The sequence below is a fragment of the Barbus barbus genome (genome assembly GCF_936440315.1).
Source record: "Barbus barbus genome assembly, chromosome: 49".
Taxonomy (NCBI): Eukaryota; Metazoa; Chordata; class Actinopteri; order Cypriniformes; family Cyprinidae; genus Barbus; species Barbus barbus.
In genome coordinates this window covers 3,767,602-3,785,158 of record NC_136727.1, presented here as the reverse complement: position 1 = coordinate 3,785,158, position 17,557 = coordinate 3,767,602, and the positions used below count along the sequence as shown (strand labels likewise).

The 17,557-nt window shown below is 37.4% G+C and overlaps 1 protein-coding gene across 2 annotated transcripts in view; it reads left to right on the top strand.

Moving 5' to 3' along the window:
- The window catches only part of LOC306867844 (acid-sensing ion channel 1-like), a gene marked incomplete at its 5' end in the record, with an annotated part of 167,384 nt that extends 152,184 nt beyond the window's left edge, over positions 1–15,200 (top strand). For both annotated transcript variants that reach the window (XM_079413761.1, XM_079413760.1), the window contains 7 exons: positions 2,620–2,770; positions 5,479–5,535; positions 5,780–5,933; positions 8,362–8,453; positions 8,772–8,851; positions 11,051–11,152; positions 11,655–15,200. In XM_079413761.1, the coding sequence (XP_079269887.1) occupies positions 2,620–2,770; positions 5,479–5,535; positions 5,780–5,933; positions 8,362–8,453; positions 8,772–8,851; positions 11,051–11,152; positions 11,655–11,750 (732 nt within the window). In that variant the 3' untranslated portion in view covers positions 11,751–15,200. The remainder of the gene's footprint in view (positions 1–2,619; positions 2,771–5,478; positions 5,536–5,779; positions 5,934–8,361; positions 8,454–8,771; positions 8,852–11,050; positions 11,153–11,654) is intronic.
- Between the last annotated feature and the right edge of the window lie 2,357 nt (positions 15,201–17,557).

The following is a 17,557-nucleotide window of genomic DNA, read 5'->3' as shown; positions in this document are numbered from 1 at the left end:
GAAGTCAACATGTTAGATGCTGTCGGTAAAGCTTGTATTGTTTTGAACCTGAAACTTTCCTTTAAGGTTTCACGTAGGACGTTTATAGATAGTGAATTCATATGCGGTAACGTTGCGTCAAGCATTAGCTTGCTTTACTTTTTGTGTCTGGAAGCTTGTGTGTGTATTTTTAGTGCATATGCAGCACTTGTTTATAGTGTGCGTGTGTGCGCATTTCTCAAGCTGATAGTGAGGTGTCTTCAGGGATTATAGCAGTGTCCAAAACCTAGTGATGTGCCAAATAGACTTTTTGCAAAGGCTGTACCAAAATATATGCAGAAACATTATGCATCCTTTTAAGATACTTTGTTTGGTTGACTGCAGCATTGCATGTATACTAAATAATTCAGCTTGAGAGAGATGTCAACATACCTCAATATAAATTCCTAGATTTAATTTAATATTGAAAAATATAAAAAAAAAATAGTTGGAATTGTGGACATTTATGCTTATTAGATTAATGTGCTTAAAATGTTAGCAATATGTTAAAGGGTTAGTTCACCCAAAAATGAAAATTAGCCTGTGATGTACTCATCCTCAAGGCATCCTAGATGTATATGACTTAATCAGAGTTATATTCAAAATTGTCCTGGCCCCTCTAAGCCTTACAATGGGGTAACTGGTTGCTTTTTGTCAACAGTCCAGAAGACGTGAAATAAAGTGCGCGCATCCATAATAAAACATGCCTCGCACGGCTCCGGGGGATTAATAAAGGCCCCCTATAGCGAATTCATGTGTTTTTGTAAGATAAATATCCATATAAACCCGCTTATCCCCATTTTAAGGCTTAAGGCTTTTCCACACTGAGCTCGATGCGATAAAGCGAGGCGAATCGCAGACGAACAGTGCTTTCACACCGAGCGCGAAGCGATTGTCCGTCTTCTGCTAATTCATGCCTGCACGCGAGGTGGCGCCGACCAACAATGCATTTTTCTTCAGATATGTATCTTGTATATGGATTTAACATCGTCCGCTGCTCAATATACAACATTAAATTAAGATAAACAAATTTTGGTTCTACGCCAGAAACACAATCTAATGCTTACAAGAACAGGCTACATCCTAAAATATAATTAGAAGTACAATTAGCATCAAGCTAATTCATGTATTTGCTTACCTGCTTTAAAGGAACACTCCACTTTTTTTGGAAATAGGCTCATTTTACTACTCCCCTAGAGTTAAAAAATTGAGTTTTACTGTCCCCAGCTATATCATAACTAGTTTCCTAGCCGGGAACTATTTTCAGGCGCTGCGTAATATCACTGCGCCGGCTGCACTCATGGTACGGCAGCAAAGTTCCTTGATTATTACGCCGGAATGAGAGTATAGTTCCTAACCATATCGGCCCAGAAAATCACAACTTTTCATTTTCTGGTAGTCTTAGTACATGATGTAACTACACAAGAGTCAAGCTTTAAATAGAAAAATTATCGAAACTCTTTGGTCATTTTTGAGCGAGATGCTAACGGTCTAATCCGATTCAATGAGCTATGCTAAGCTAAGCTAAAAGTGCTACCGCCAGACCCGGAGATCGGTTGAATGGATTCAAAAACGTTAAAACTCAACTGTTTAACTTTAGGGAACCTATTTCCAAAATGAGCCTATTTCCAAAAAAAGTGGAGTGTTCCTTTAAACCGTCATCGACTGCTTGTAATAACTTCCGATTGTGATCTATAGTTTATTTTTATTCTGTAATAAGCAGAGTAGCAGACACATGCACTCTTTATGTTTAATAACGCTACACTGCTAATATTTGTCATAAACATCCTTTATTGCTGTAAAAAAATACTATGAGCTACATACAGAAAATATATTGTGATAATCCTGTCTATTTGCTTTCATATTTCACGTGTAGAAAAATGTTTCACTCGATTAATTTTTTTTTTTTAATACTGAAGATCTAGACGAACATGTGAGAATAAATCTGTTCTCAAATACCAACGATAACAAGAACTAGGCATCCACTCTCTTCTCTTATCCAGGATACTCTTCTTCGATGTTTGTTTACACTGGTTTTTGAAACAGCGCCACCATTCTCACACTTTTGTGCAACAGCAGCTGCTCCGGTCACGTGATCCTAGTTCAAATCTTATTGGACAGTCCGTGTTTCGCTTTGCGAAATTTAAAAGATTCGTTGGACTGGTGCGAAAAAAATAAATACAAATTTGCGTGAATGTTCGCAGTCTATGTGGAAGCATCTGTAGAAATCTATTGTTTTATTCCAGCACGTCGTCGTATCCGATATTCGTTTTTGCTTTCTCGCGCTCAGTGTGGAAAGGCCTTTTAGAGGGGCCAGGACAAATTTTAATATAACTCCGATTGGATTCGTCTGAAAGAAGAAAGTCGTATACCTACCTCGAGGGTGAGTACATCACAGGCTAATTTTCATTTTTGGGTGAACCAACGCTTTAATGTAAAACTCGGTAGGAAGCCATTGTGATTTGAGTCTCCTGTACACTCCATGTGAGGAGCAATATTTGTATTGAGCTGTTTTGCAAAGTGTTTTAAATAATTATATTTATAATTAATTCACGTAAGAGATTCAACAAGATACTATTGGTATTTCTTTCTGTCTTGTAGCTGACCTATCTCCCTCCTCCATGGGGCGACTGTAAGGCAACACCCATGGACTCTGATTTCTTCAACGCATACAGTATCACCGCCTGCCGCATCGACTGCGAGACACGATATCTGGTGGAGAATTGCAACTGCCGCATGGTGCACATGCCCGGTAAACACACACACACACACACACACACACACACAGTAATGTATCGATGTCTGCAGTGTTATAAATCTATCTGTGCTATTCTCTTCTGAAAACCAACAGACAAAGCACCAATATTCCTCCTGAAATTCATTATTTTGCTTTTTTTTTGTAGCCTAATTCTCAATTAAACACCCTAAAATATTAAAGTAGTAGCTACAATGAAATAAGTTTGTGAGTTTGTGTCTCATCTTTTTTCAGTGTCTCTACTAGATTGGTGTGTTCTGCCCAGCAGTTATTTAATAAATTAACAAATTAATTGCTAATTCTTGAGGTTTGTTATTCCTTTTCAGAACGAAAAGTTGCTTTTTAAGCCTGTGATGATTTTAAACCCTTGCTGTGCCCCTAAAGCCGTTTAGCATTAAATTCTAGTTGCTAGTTTTTGGCTTAGTGAAAGTAAGAGGATTTTGACTGAAAAACATAATTTTATGAAGCCCTGTTAGGATCCAGCACCCCACTGAGTTCTGTACGTCCGTTTGAAATACGGCCCTCTGATCATCTCTGAAGACTTTGTCATTAAACTAGATCTGAGCTGAGTCAAACAGGGATTTGCTGTATCTTCAACGCCATCTATGCTGTGACAAAACTGGTTCTGGTTATAATAAACAAAGCTGTCTTCGCTGCATGCAGACAATCAACAGGAACGTCACAGACAGTAGTTTTGTAGACCTTTTTTTTCATTATAACTACAGATTTGTAGCAAACTTCATTGATTTTAACAGAGCCTTGTTGATAAACAGAATAGTTCATTATTACAAGAATATTCTAATTTTGTAGCATCACTTGCTTACGCGGTCCAGACATGTTTTTTTTTTTTTCATTCAGTGTCTCATCGATTGTATGCACTCTCTCTGCAAGAGTCCTTGAGCTATTCGAGGAAACTTCAAAACCTGAATAAATACAATTAATTAAAAGAGGAAATCTGATTTTTGAGGAGACATTCAGAGCTGATAACAACGGCGTGATGGACGGCGACACGTTTTAATTAACAGACAGACAGAGGCCGTTTAATTTCACCTTTAGCCAGAACATTGTGCTGTTCTCTCTCCGCAGCACATCTTTTGTTCTTTATCCTCACGCTTTTCTTAAAGGGTAACTTGCACAAAAAAAACATTCAGCTCTAATTTCACCCCAAAATCAAAAGCAGATAATAAGAAAATGCATTATGCATGAAGAAAATGGGGCCTATTTTGTATAGTAACTATTATTGCATCACAATTAAGCACATTTCTCATCACTTTAATGAGTGTGGGCATTTTACCTTAGGGTTTGTTTGTAATTCTCATTATTCTTAATGATGTTTCTCATTAGATTCTCATTACTGTATTAAAGTCACAAAAATCTTGTCTCTTTTTATTGACATCAGCATAAATTAAAGACCGCACACAAAAACTACTATACTGTATATACTTCATTTAAATAGATACTTTTAGAAAATGTTGTTTTTGAGGTAAGGTGTATGTGTAAGTATATGTATGTATATATATAGACACACACACACACACACACACTGCCAGTCGAAAAGTTTTGGACAGCAAGATTTTTAATGTTTTTAAAGAATTCTCTTCTGCTCACCAAGCCTGCATTTATTTGATCCAAAATACTGCTAAAACGGTAATATTGTGAAATATTTTCATTATTTAAAATAACTGTTTTCTATTTGAATATATTTTAAAATGTAATTTATTCCTGTGATTTCAAAGCTGAATTTTAGCATCATTACTCCAGTCACATGATCCTTCAGAAATCATTCTAATATATTGATTTGCTGCTCAAAAACATGTATTATGTTGAAAACCGCTAAATATATATTTTTAGGTTTCTTTGAATAATAGACAGTTCAGAAGAACAGCATTTATCTGAAATATAAATCTTTTGTAACATTACAAATGTCTGTATCATCATTTTGATCATGATCCTTGCTAACGAAAAAGTATTAATTCCTATAATTTCATAATTTAATAATAAATATATAATGATTTAAATATACTGATTCCAAGCTTTTGAATGGTATAGTGTGTAATGTCACAAAAGCTTCTTTTTTATATAAATGCTGATCTTTGGATCTTTCTTCATCAAAGAATCCTGAAAAAATATACTCAACTGTTTTAAATATTGATAATAATAATAATAACAAATGTTTCTTGAACAGCAAATCAGCATATTGGAATGATTTCTGAAGGATCATCTGACACTGAAGACTGGAGTTATATGATGCTGAAAATTTAGCATTGTCATTACAGGAATAAATTACATTTTAAAATATATAATAGTAAAAATATTTCACAATATCACCGCTTTTGCTGTATCTGGATCAAAAAAAATGCAAGCTTGGTAAGCAGAAGAGAATTATTTAAAAAACATAAAAACTTTTGACTGGTAGGGTGTGTGTGTGTGTGTGTGTGTGTGTGTGTGTGTGTGTGTGTGTGTGTGTGTGTGTATAAAATGTATTTATTTTTTTGCTTGAAGATTATAAACGTGTTTTGGGCATTATGACTTGTATTTTATAGATTTTTTTTTTTTTGCACTGTGATATTTTTATGGCAATTTACTTGCCGTACTGCCTAATTTATGCTAGTTTTTATTTTTTATATATATATAAAATTGCGCTGTACTGTAGATGTTTCTGGGAGTCTTCTTTGCTTATATAGGCTGCGTTTCTCTGTCTTTAGGAGATGCTCCATATTGCACTCCGGAACAGTATAAGGAATGTGCGGATCCGGCTCTAGGTGAGACATTTGCCGCCTCTGTTGAAACGTTTCAGTCTAGAGGCCTGTTCTCCTCGCTGAACCCATCCGCTCCTCATTACTGATGTCTGAACCTGAGGCCATGATGGGACCGTTCGATTTATGCCCCCTTTCTAACCTCACCACCCACTTCCCCAGGCCTTTTTATACTTCATCTCTCCCGTTGTTTCTCCAGCCAGGATTTTTGAGTTTAAGAGAAATGTTCTACCTTTTTCTCCGGATCTAGATTTTCTAGTGGAAAGAGACAATGACTTCTGCGTTTGCGAGACGCCCTGCAACATGACGCGCTACGGCAAAGAGTTGTCCTTCGTCAAGATCCCTAGCAAAGCCTCTGCCAAATATCTGGCCAAGAAGTTCAACAAGACAGAGCAGTACATTGCGTGAGTTCTACTTAAATGTTGCTTGTCTCTGGTGCTGATTACAAAATCGTCTAGAGTTTTGGCCACAACGAGACATTTGTTGGTGTATAATTCTGTTACGTTGCACTAGATATATCAGAAATCTCTGTAAACCAAAACACTGAACAGTTTTGCTAATCTGACATTGTGCAACTGTACCTTAAGTTGAAGTTTGTGCAGACACCTAAAATAAAAAAAAAGTTACATAATTGAGAAACCTACTTATTTTCAGAGGATATTTCTTGCAGTTGCAAAATGTTTTTTTGAGGTTATGTTTTAAGCATAAACCTCAGTATATCACCCAAAAAATTGCCAATTTTAAAAACTGTGTAATTTAGGGTTGTTTGTTATGCCCTACTTGTTTAATTGTCCAGCTGTTTAGTGCCTCATCAGTAATTAACCAGGATCTTTGTCTGCCCTCATGCAAGATCCAGACAGCCAATCATCTGAACAACTTAAAGACCAGACAACAGCATGGCAGACATGTAACACATCGCTGCTTTGACAAACACGCAAAGAAATGTCAGGAAATGTCTCCACATCCGCAGCCATCTGGAATAACATGCATCCTGATTAAGTTTACAGAGGGAGGTCAAGAAAGTTGCTGTTCTTAGTTTGCTGTGTATTCTACTGGCAGTTCTACTAGTTTGGGTGTAAATTTACATACATGCTGACAAATATTAAAGTCAGCATGTTTTCAACTATTAACTGTTGTTCATGAACGCTGGAAGTGAAAAGTCCTTATATTCAGATGTGCATAATTTTTAGGCAGGTTTTCTTTTAAGGTAAAATGAGACCAAAAAAAAGAGATTTAACTCTATGAAATGCCCATGAGAAGGATGCAATACTAATGCAACACTAGAATTTGCAAAGTGAAGGCATGACCATTGGACAGCCAAAGACTCAGCACGGTCAGAAAAAAAAGAAAAGAAAACGGTGGAGAAGAAAAGACACGTTAACTGATTAAGGTGAAGAATTAGGTGTGAAACAATCAGGAACCATTTAGTCTCCAGCACCACCATTTTTCAGAAGTGCAATCTCTTTTCTGGCTCAGGTTATCTGTAAAAGAAAATCTGCCTAATAATTATGCACACCTGAATATAAGGAGTGTTTCTCTTCCAGCCTTCGTGGACAATTATATCTTGCTTATAAATGATTAAATGCAAAATTAATGGTAGTTCTAAAGATTGATGGAATTGGTAAAATGAGCTAGAAAAAAAGAATTTGATCAGAATATCAACGTGCCTAATAATTATGCACGCACTGTAACGGAAAAAAAAAATATTTTCAGCTGAAGTGTTAACTATTACTTCAGCGAAATTGGTTCCATGTTGACCTAAACATTAATTTGTGAAATTATTACGGCAGCCTAAAAACACAAAACAGTGACAATCAAAATTTCATGAAACCATTTTCTTATATTTGCATGAACTAAATGGAGAAGAACTATTATTTGCAGTATTTTGCATTCAGAAAATGAAAAGAGAAGTCAAGTGGAACAATTGTAAATTATTTGCAGTATTTTACATTCAGAACAGGAAAAGAGAAGTTACTTGGGAGAATTTAATCTTCTTAATGCAACGGCTGAATGCCTCTATTTAGTTTTCTGCTTGTTCCCAAAGATACTGCTGACTATCCAGTGAAAAGACTCAAAATCAGATCTCTGCCATGGTTTCTTATATTTCGGAAATGAATCATATGTAATCTTAAATCTGCCATCTTCTACTAACCCTAACCCTCATCTTTGACAGTAACAGGGTTATGTATTAATCTAAAGCAGAGATGCTTATGTTTTAAACCCAGATGATGTAACGTCTAGGTTTAAAAGGAGGAAGATGGCGTTTTTTTCTAATACTTGTTTTTAAAGTAGCACCTCATTACCATACTTCAATAAACCTGCTGTGAAAAAACCATTAAGGCTAACCTTTTTAGTATTTTTGGCTTCTAGGTAGCTTTGAAAAGCTTGGGCAAACACTCATAAAAACACTGCAGCTGTCGCCTGTAGCTTAATTAAACATTTAATATGTATTCAGAGGGGACCAAAAAAATGTAACTTTCACACCATCTGCAGTGAATGTGTAGGAATGCTCTTGAAACTCAATTTGTTTTTTTTAAGAAGTTGAGTAAATTATAGCAGTATGATATAAAGTTTAAAGTGCCACTACTTGATTTACAAAAACGTAACAGATAGGCTCAGAATCAACTCCAGCTGTGTCTAAAATGGCCTGAGGTCTCTGCTGGATCGACTCCAACCATCTGCTTACAGCAGTGGAAGATTAGAGAATGAAATGCTGTGAAATTGGCAGAGATTGTGAATCGATGCTTGGAGGATGGTGCGAAAGATGGGGAGGCTTGTGGAAGTAAAGGCACTTGGGGAGTCCTCACCTTTCCCTTCTGTTCTGCTCTTTAGAGAAAACATCCTGGTGCTGGACATCTTCTTCGAGGCCCTGAACTACGAGACCATAGAACAGAAGAAAGCCTACGAGATAGCTGGCCTTCTTGGTGAGCGGTGATTTCCGAGATGTCACGATGAATTCACAAGCTTTGAAATGACTTTATCCTTTGATATTTCCAGTTGTTCTTTCACCCTATGAAATAATAGCTTTATTAATAGCTTTCCTAAAAGAAGTCACAGTGATTCACTTTTTAGAAAGTCAACTAACTTACAGTGAGTCTAAACTGAGAACATAATGACCATAGTTGTTGAACATAAAAAAAAATAAAAATTACAAACAGCAGCTTACATTCCATTTATGCACGATATGTTGAAACGCTTGTTTGTTTGTTCATGTGGCTAATTACTGAACTGAACTATTTCAGGTGACATTGGCGGACAGATGGGGCTGTTCATCGGGGCCAGTATCTTAACCATCCTGGAGCTCTTTGACTACCTGTATGAGGTAAGACCTCCATGATTCAAATCCAAACTTGCGCCTGTTATTTCTTCTTTTCTCAATGTATTAAAGACCCTTCAAAGATAATTACCTTGAAACTTGACAGCTGTGGAAATTTCCGTCACTCAAAATGGCACATTATTCTCCTTTTCCCCCGTAATTGTGTTTGGTATGACCTTCACAAAAGCTGTGATCTCTTAACGTTAGAGCTTTCTTCAACTTAGGACCCTTTGCCACACTCAGCATCTGAATGGAGTGTAAATATATTATTACTTTTCAAGCCTTGGCTCAGGATGTGATTGCTTTCAAGATATCAATACCTGAAGGCGAAGGGTGGAATTGTCTCTTGATTGTGAAAATTTCAGATGTGATAATAGGCAATCCAGCAGGCAAGCAAGCAGAACAGTGCAGAAGCAAACTACTAGAATCTTATTCAAAGCAAGCCGAGGACTCAATGTTGTCGGCAGATGCAGTGCTTCAGGCATTATGAAGAAATGATTTCGGTGTGCATGCACACACTCTGTCATTAGCATCTTAATCAACATAACTTCTGCTAAGAATATTGTCCTAGGATCTTATGTTGAATATGACTGATAACCATTGGTATCATCTGCAGAAGTATTAGACACTTGGGTGGGCGAAGTTGTGTAAAAAGTATTGCAACATTAGTTCCCCTTTTGACAATATGTATTTGACCATATGGCCACTTTTTTTAAGATATCTATGCCCCTGCAAGTCATAAATCATCACAACACTCATGATTTTGCTTAATGTTATATTGCCAAACACCCAATCCTACTATGCATTAAAACGGGAGTAATGGCAGGAGAGCTATTTTTCTTGTCTGTTCTCTCGGATGCTCCTTGGGTATCTCTCTATGGCATAACAGATCAAGTGATCATTTACAAGAAGTGCTGACTTGCACGTCTGCTCAACAGACTCACATAAGCCTTTGGAAAACAAAAGCAAAGCCACAAGCATTCACAGTGTTTCTGCTGAAAGATAAAACAGACAGATAATGAGATGTGAAAAAGGGATGGTTCCCCCAAGAATGAAAAATCTGTCATAACTGACTTACCCAAATGTTATTTCAAATCCTGTTTGACACTTTTCAGTAGAATGCAAAAGGAGATGTTTAACAAAATGTTCATGCTGGTTTATCATCCCCAATGGAGAAATGGGATGTTTTGTGGCCTTTATCGGAAAGAGAGAGAAAATATGAAACCACCCAGTATGCGTGTTTTATTCTGACCAAAATCACACATTATGTAGTAATTTGATATTCAAATTTGTATACAAACCTTGTAGGAGAACTTGAAGGTATTGACCAAGGCCTAGGCAAGTCTTCTTAAGTTTTGCATGAGGAACATGCCACAACAGTTTGTTATTTAGCAATTTGTAATGATTTATCCTCTCATTTGGGGGTCTTTCTTTCTTCTTTTGGAAAATATAAATAAATCTATCCGTACACCAATTTTTGATAAATTGACTTTCCATGTGAAATGACTTTAGAGTCTGGTTCAGACTCAACAGCAGGCTCTGAGTATTGCCTGTGACATTAGGACACAGATGGAAGACAGGCTGTCAGATATGGCAGGTGGAAGCTGGCGTCATTTGCAGGAAATGAGACACAAATACTGTCAGTTCCAGGACTCGTGTTTGCGTAATCTGGCTGGTTTAAACTGACTTCTGGTACAGGACAGCCAAAAGCCAATAACAAACAATACATCATCCATCCATCATGTTGTTCTGTGTGTCAGGAGGCCCACACGGGAATTGGGGGGAAATGCCCCAGTTACAATTTCAGATCTAGTGCTTCATATTGTTTCTGTCAATCTCTGGAAAAGCAGCATTTGGGGACAGAAGAAAATGTTGAGTTCCTGGACATTTTCTGAATGTGTGCTTTACTTGGGAACCGAGATGCAAATATGACTTGGCTAGTCTTAAATCTACAAACCTCCTAGATTTCAGTTCCATGCATCCACTTTAAAGCCAATCTAATCTCACAATGGATGTTTTTCTTTGATTATCTTTGTGTTATCACATTTGAAATTATTCCACTATCAAAAGCTTTTCTGATTTGCTTCAGATGTTTAAGTAAAAATTCGAGAAGATTAAAATCTTCAAAAAAGCTCTCCACATGACCATGCATAGTGTGAACTGAGCAGCAGGTTTTACGCGTGGGTTTGTTTTCTCTCTTCAAAGGTGATCAAGTACAAACTGTGTCGTTGCGCCAAGAAGAAACACCAGCGCAGCAACAACAACGACCGAGGAGCCGTTCTTAGCCTGGACGATGTGAAGCGTCACGTCAGTAACTATCACACCAGTATCTGTGCTGGCTGATAAACTCATTCTTACAGACAATAAAGACTATGTTCAGAATTGCATACTATCATGCTACTCATACTCATACTATGCCTGCAGTATGCAGTATGTGTGCAGTTTTATTTTAACTGGAAGACCAACTATATTATATGCCGATACAACAGAGAATGCTGCATGAGATGCTGTATCCCACAATGCAACATACTCAGCTTGACCTTCCATTGCCAGAAATAGTAGTTATATCAGCTGTGTTTTTTAGCATCGTCTTGAGTTATTATTTGATTGACAAAAGTTCAGTCATTTTTACACAAAGTCAAGGATGATAACTGGATGCTGCTCACTGAATTCGCATGCACAAAATGATGAAATAGTTATTGCTTCATACTGTATAATGTTTGACATGTTACTTTTTGCCTAATTGTCTAACTGTAGGCAGAATTAATTTTACACTGTGTAGTTTCTGATTGTCTATCTTTCCTCTCAGGCTCCCTGTGAAAACCTTCGTACCCCGACAACCTACCCAGCCAACATGCTACCTCACCATCCTGGCCAGGGCAACTTCGAAGACTTCACCTGTTGAGCGTAAAGCAAGAGCGGCCTGTCTGACAGAGAACAACCAAAGCTGACCACATCAGTACGGACCCCATTCACAACCGGACATTACAGAACAACCTTCTGGATCTGCCACACACTGGAAAACCACCATGTCTTGAGATATATCCAGACATCGGAGGAATGGTACCGATCAACAAAGTATATTTTCACTAACACGTTCCATGGAAAATCTTGGAAGTTTTTTTGAACATTTCAAGGAAATACTGCCTCAGAAACGAAACTCCTTGAAGCCTAAGAAATTACACATTATGTGACTTGGACATCGAATAGCTTTCCGCAGCTGGACCCTGATGCCTTTTGTGTACATAGTGACAGCTTTAAACTGTCTTAAGACCAGTGGCTTACGTAGGTCAGTAGATAAATATAGCGCTTATTCACTGTATGTAGCCTCATTAGTCTCATCTGCTGGATCTATTCAGCCTCAGTGTATCTCACGAGAATGTAACTTCCCGAACAGGGTGACCATTACAAGCGTCAAAGGGGGGTTTCGGGGGGCTGGAGGGTTCAGGTCCCATATGATATTGTGTTACAGGTCTCATCTTGTAAATGCATGCTGGTCGTCCTGTGCATGTTTTTAGTTTTATTTAGATTTCATTATTACTCTCGCCAAGTTTGCCTCAATTATATACAAGTGTTGGGAGATGGTGTAAAGTTTGTTTTTCTGTGTATATGTGGGTTTCTCAGTGAACCCAGAAAAATAGCAAGCTGACAAAAGCTCCTTGTGAGAACCTCTCTACAAGTAACGATTCAAAATGAAACTAAACAATGTATAAATTCATATCTAAAAATGCCCAAAAGTTTTATTTTAAGTTTAGGATTAGTCTGTTGTATAATTAGCATATTTGACAAACAATAAATGTGAATGAGAAATCCCCAAATGTATACAGTGGCCCCAAAATATATTTGGACACTTAAATTATTCTTTCAAAAGTGGTTGTTGCGTTATATTGCACATCAAAAATGCTGCAGGATTGTTTTGGTGATTTTTAGTGGATCTATGACGCCTGTTTTTCATTTTTAAGACTACTGCAACAAACAACTTTTTGTCAAATGTTTTGTCACTTCATTTTATATTTTGTGACTGACAAAATGACATTCACAGCCTGTTTACACCTCGTCACTTCATGCGTTTTCTCTGATCGGATAGCTATCCTATCTTCCAAAGACCAGGTGTAAATGCCCTCCGAAACGCTTTCAAGATGGATTTAAATCTAATTGCTCGAACCACTTCAGGAGGTGGTCTGGGCCGCATTCCAGACAAAACTAAACAAGTGTAAATGCAATGTAAATGGTTGTTGAAACCACTTAGTGTTGTCAACAGTACCAATCGCGATATCTGTCTGTACTGAGATTTTAAAGTTCACCCAAAAAAGAAAATTCTGTCATTAATTACTCTCATGTTGTTCCAAACCCGTAAGACTTCCGTTCATCTTCGGCTTTCTGATCCGTGTACATACGTTGTTTACGTATGTGATACTCTCCAAAATGGCGCTATAGAGTGACACGGAGGAGATTAATTGTTGAATAAAGTCGTTATTTTTGTTTTCTTTGCGCAGAATTAATTTAAGCATTCTCGTAGCTTCGTAAAATTACGGTTTAACCACCGATGTCACATGGATTATTTTAACGATCTCCTTGCTACGTTTCTAAGCTTTGATTGTGTAAGAATCCTTGCTGTCTATGGGTGGGTCAGAGAGGGTGAGTAATTACATTTACATTTAGTCATTTAACAGACGCTTTTATCCAAAGCGACTTACAAATAAGGACATTAGAAGCAATCAAAACCAACAAAAGAGCAACAACATGCAAGTGCTATGACAAGTCTCGGTTAGCCTAACGCAGTACACATAACAAGGTTTTTTTTAAGAAAACGAATAGAATAGAAAAAAGAAAGCTAGTGTTAGTTTTTCAAGAAAAGCTAGCGATTAGAGAATAAATATGCAGTTGATAGTGTGTTTTTTTTATATATAAAAGACAGATAGACAAAAGAGAATTAGAATAGAGAGTGCTAGAGTTAGAGAGTCAAATAAAGATGGAAGAGATGTGTTTTTAGCCATTTCTTGAAGATGGTTAAGGATTCAGCTGCTCAGATTGAGTTGGGCAGGTCATTCCACCAGGTGGGAACAGTTAATGAAAAAGTCTGTGAAAGTGATTTTGTGCGTCTTTGGGATGGCACAATAATGCGTCGTTCACTTGCAAAATAATAATAATAATTAATGACATAATTTTCATTTTTGGGGCGAACTATCCCTTTAAAAATGTCCATTTCCCACTAACATTTGAGCGCTGTTGAGTGGATTCTTAAACATGGCTGATTGGTCATTGTGTTTATGCGCTCAACAGATATGACTGTGATTGGCTATCTGCGGCTTTCAAAGGCTCCCGTGTGTTTCTGGGTGAGCACTCGATGAAGAGCACGAAGCGATGATCATTGTAGACAATCGCAGTCATATCTGTTGAGCGCGTGAACACAACGGCCAATCAGCCGCATTTAAAGTTGGCTCAACACTCAAGCATCTTCATTAAAAGTAGTGAGGTTAACTTACCTTTCCAGTGCTCTCTTCTATTGCAGTCTTTGATCTTGAAATTAGCTGCTAATTAATTAAATTAAGAGCATATCTGTTGTTTTCGTTGATGTGAACTCCATTAAATTTGCATATAGCATGGGAATTGCAGATCGGATTTAAATCCATTTTGCAAAGACAACATTTATGTGGCCAAGTGTAAATGTAACCGTTTTAAAAAATCTGAATTCAAGAAAACACATGAAGTGACCAGGTGTAAACAGGCTCTCAGGCATTTGTAAGTGTTACTTAAAGTGTCCAAATTGTTTTAGGGCTAATGTATGAATACATGATTGTTTATGTGTGCATGAAAGTGTGACTGAACACGAATGTTTGTGACGGATGTTTCATCATTTGCGCGGTGTTGCTGGTCCGTTTCTGGACGAAAGTGTTTCCAGGATCAGGAATGTAACAAACCAAAGAGTTTGTATCGCTGGGTGAACCAGACCGATCACTCGTACAGCACACCGGTAATAACCGCACACTATTGTGTGTTTGTTTGCGTGAGACTGTTATTGTTCTGTCTTTATTTTGATTCTGTTAATGAAAACTGAACTGTGCATTTAACGGCTTACTGTTTATTTGTATTCTGTACTTGCCGAGGCGTATATGTTAATATCGCAAACTTCATATCAAAGCACAAACAAGACCACCGATATGTAAAGGTGATGTTAAAGAATGATAAAATATTCTTATCAGTGTTATCATGATAATCATCAGATTCATTAGTACTCTCATTCTTTCCTTTGTTTTTTTTACTACAAACATACATATTGCCTGATAGTGCAGTCGGCAGATAATAGGCTGTTCTATTTATCTATGAAGGTATAATAAATATCATTCATAATTTTACAAATGTCTCATTGTTATTTCATTCAGGTTTACGGTGGACATCAGAAGATTGTTCATGTTTAAATTCAGAGATTGGAATAATAATTCTTCTGGGTTTATCTACATTCTAGAATGCAATTAGATTTCGCTATAGATTCAACAACAGAAAACCGCTTTTGAAGTGTTTTAGTCAAATTTTCCATTTCCATCAACGAAAGAACGCAGATTTTCAATAACTGTTAAAAGAACTGGACTTCATGGAAATTATTCAGCTGCAGTATTCTTAAAAACAAAAAAATGACAAAAATGTTTATGAATTACAAGTGGTTCCTGATTTCCAGCCTTACTGTTCACTTACCTCAGAACTATTCATGAATTCAAACAGCAGATAGAATTAATTTTGAACCTACATTATGGAAAGTAGAAAGAGGGAGATGAAAGATGAAGGGGATGTTCATGGGCATCAGACGATATCAGGATACAGGACAGGAGTGCATGAGCTGAAAGATCAAACTCAGGAGGAATAAGAGAAAATCCAAGCATGAGACATCCATCAAGAACGTCGGAGGACATCCGACCCGACCCTTCTCGGGAAAATGTATATTAAAGTAGCCTAAAGGCATCAGAACCATGATTAAATATAAATTGCCGTTCAAGTCTAACTGGACTGCATTGTCCAAAGTCACCCGCGGGCTTTCGGTCGAGCCTAGCACGTTTAAAGGAAGCGAGGGACATCACAAATGACTGATGAATGTCATTTCCTTCTGTCGTCTCTGTGCTGATGTGGGAGCGTCTCTGGCAGATGCAGGGAAAACTGCCAACGACTTCAGGCAGCACAACCCAACCGTCAGTGCATTCTGATGAGGATCTTGTACTGCAACACTAGTGCCTTTGAGACATTCCTTGTCCTCCAAACGCATCAAACATACGCGTTTGGAAAGATGCATTTAGTCTTGATTCGGCACAGCTGCTGCTCTTGTGAATCCACAATTTGTTTGGGGTTTAAAACCAATATCCTTCTAAGACTGTCCCAATTTGCAAACTATCCATCCTAAATAGTATTCAAAGATATTGTGCATTTACAATCATATTACATTACATTACATTTAGTCATTTAGCAGATGTTTTTGTCCAAAGTGACTAACAAATGATGACAATAGAGTGCTAGAGTTAGAGGGTCAAATAAGGAAGAGATGTGTTTTTAACCGTTTCTTGAAGATGGCTAAGGACTCAGCTGTTCGCTTGCAGAACGCATGCTTCTAGATGGCACATAAGTCTGAATATACAATAAATAGTAAAAATACAATGCAATAGGTATCTGGATGGTGTACTATCCACCGTAAGTGTGCGTTGTGCATACTTATTTGGCTAATAATGGCCTACTTACTTTAGTAATGTACATATTTCAGCTAATAAAACATATACTTGTGTGCTTATTTGCACAATTAATTAGGACTAATAAGAGTACCATGGAAGCCCTGTAATACACTCACACACACACACACAAAAACAGGGTAGTACCATGTCCAGAAAAACACTGATGCTGTGGTTTAAAAAAAAAAAGTTTTATAGTTTGTGATAGATACGTCTAAATAATTAAGCAGACTGACACTAACATCTTTGCCACCTGATATGTGTTACGTTCCTATAAAGGATTATCCCATTAGCGGTGTCACTTAATTTTTCAGATCATCCGAAACTGTGAAAATGTAAGTACCCTATAAGCCTCTTTGAGTTCATCACACTGGTACTCGCTCAATGAAAATGAGTTACTATTCATTTCCCATAATGCAACTGTCAGGAGTTTCTGCCCTTGTGCCAATTTATCCTGTCAGATCTCCTGGCACAATTAGAAGCTGCAGCCGTTTGTCACTGATAAGAGCGTCATCGTGCTCTTTGAGAGGATTAATAAGAACTCCAGAGACTGGCGCTTTTTAACCGGGTCGACTGGAGAGACCTTAATTTGCTTTCATGCCAGTTTTATATGCATCCATCGTATAATGAAAGTCCAGCATCTGTCTATGTGTCATCACTTGCCCACTAGGGTCATAAATAATCTTTTTGTGCAGGAGGACACTGTGATATGATTGGCAGCAAGACTGTAAAGCTAAATACTCATTGGCTTGGGCAGCAAAAACATGTCAGATCTGGCTAACGGGACAAAAAATTGCAACAAGCAACAGTAAACAAAGCTCTATGTGGTTTGTGAGTCTTACCTGCAGTACCTGCATCATCACTGGAAGATATGTTGATGTTCTAGGTTACAGCGAATGGAGCAAAGTAGTTGTAGTTTTCTCCTGCAAAAAGACAATACAAATCTTATTAAAACTGTGTAAAACTTGTATTATCTTGCTCTCTTATAGATTAAATACGTGAA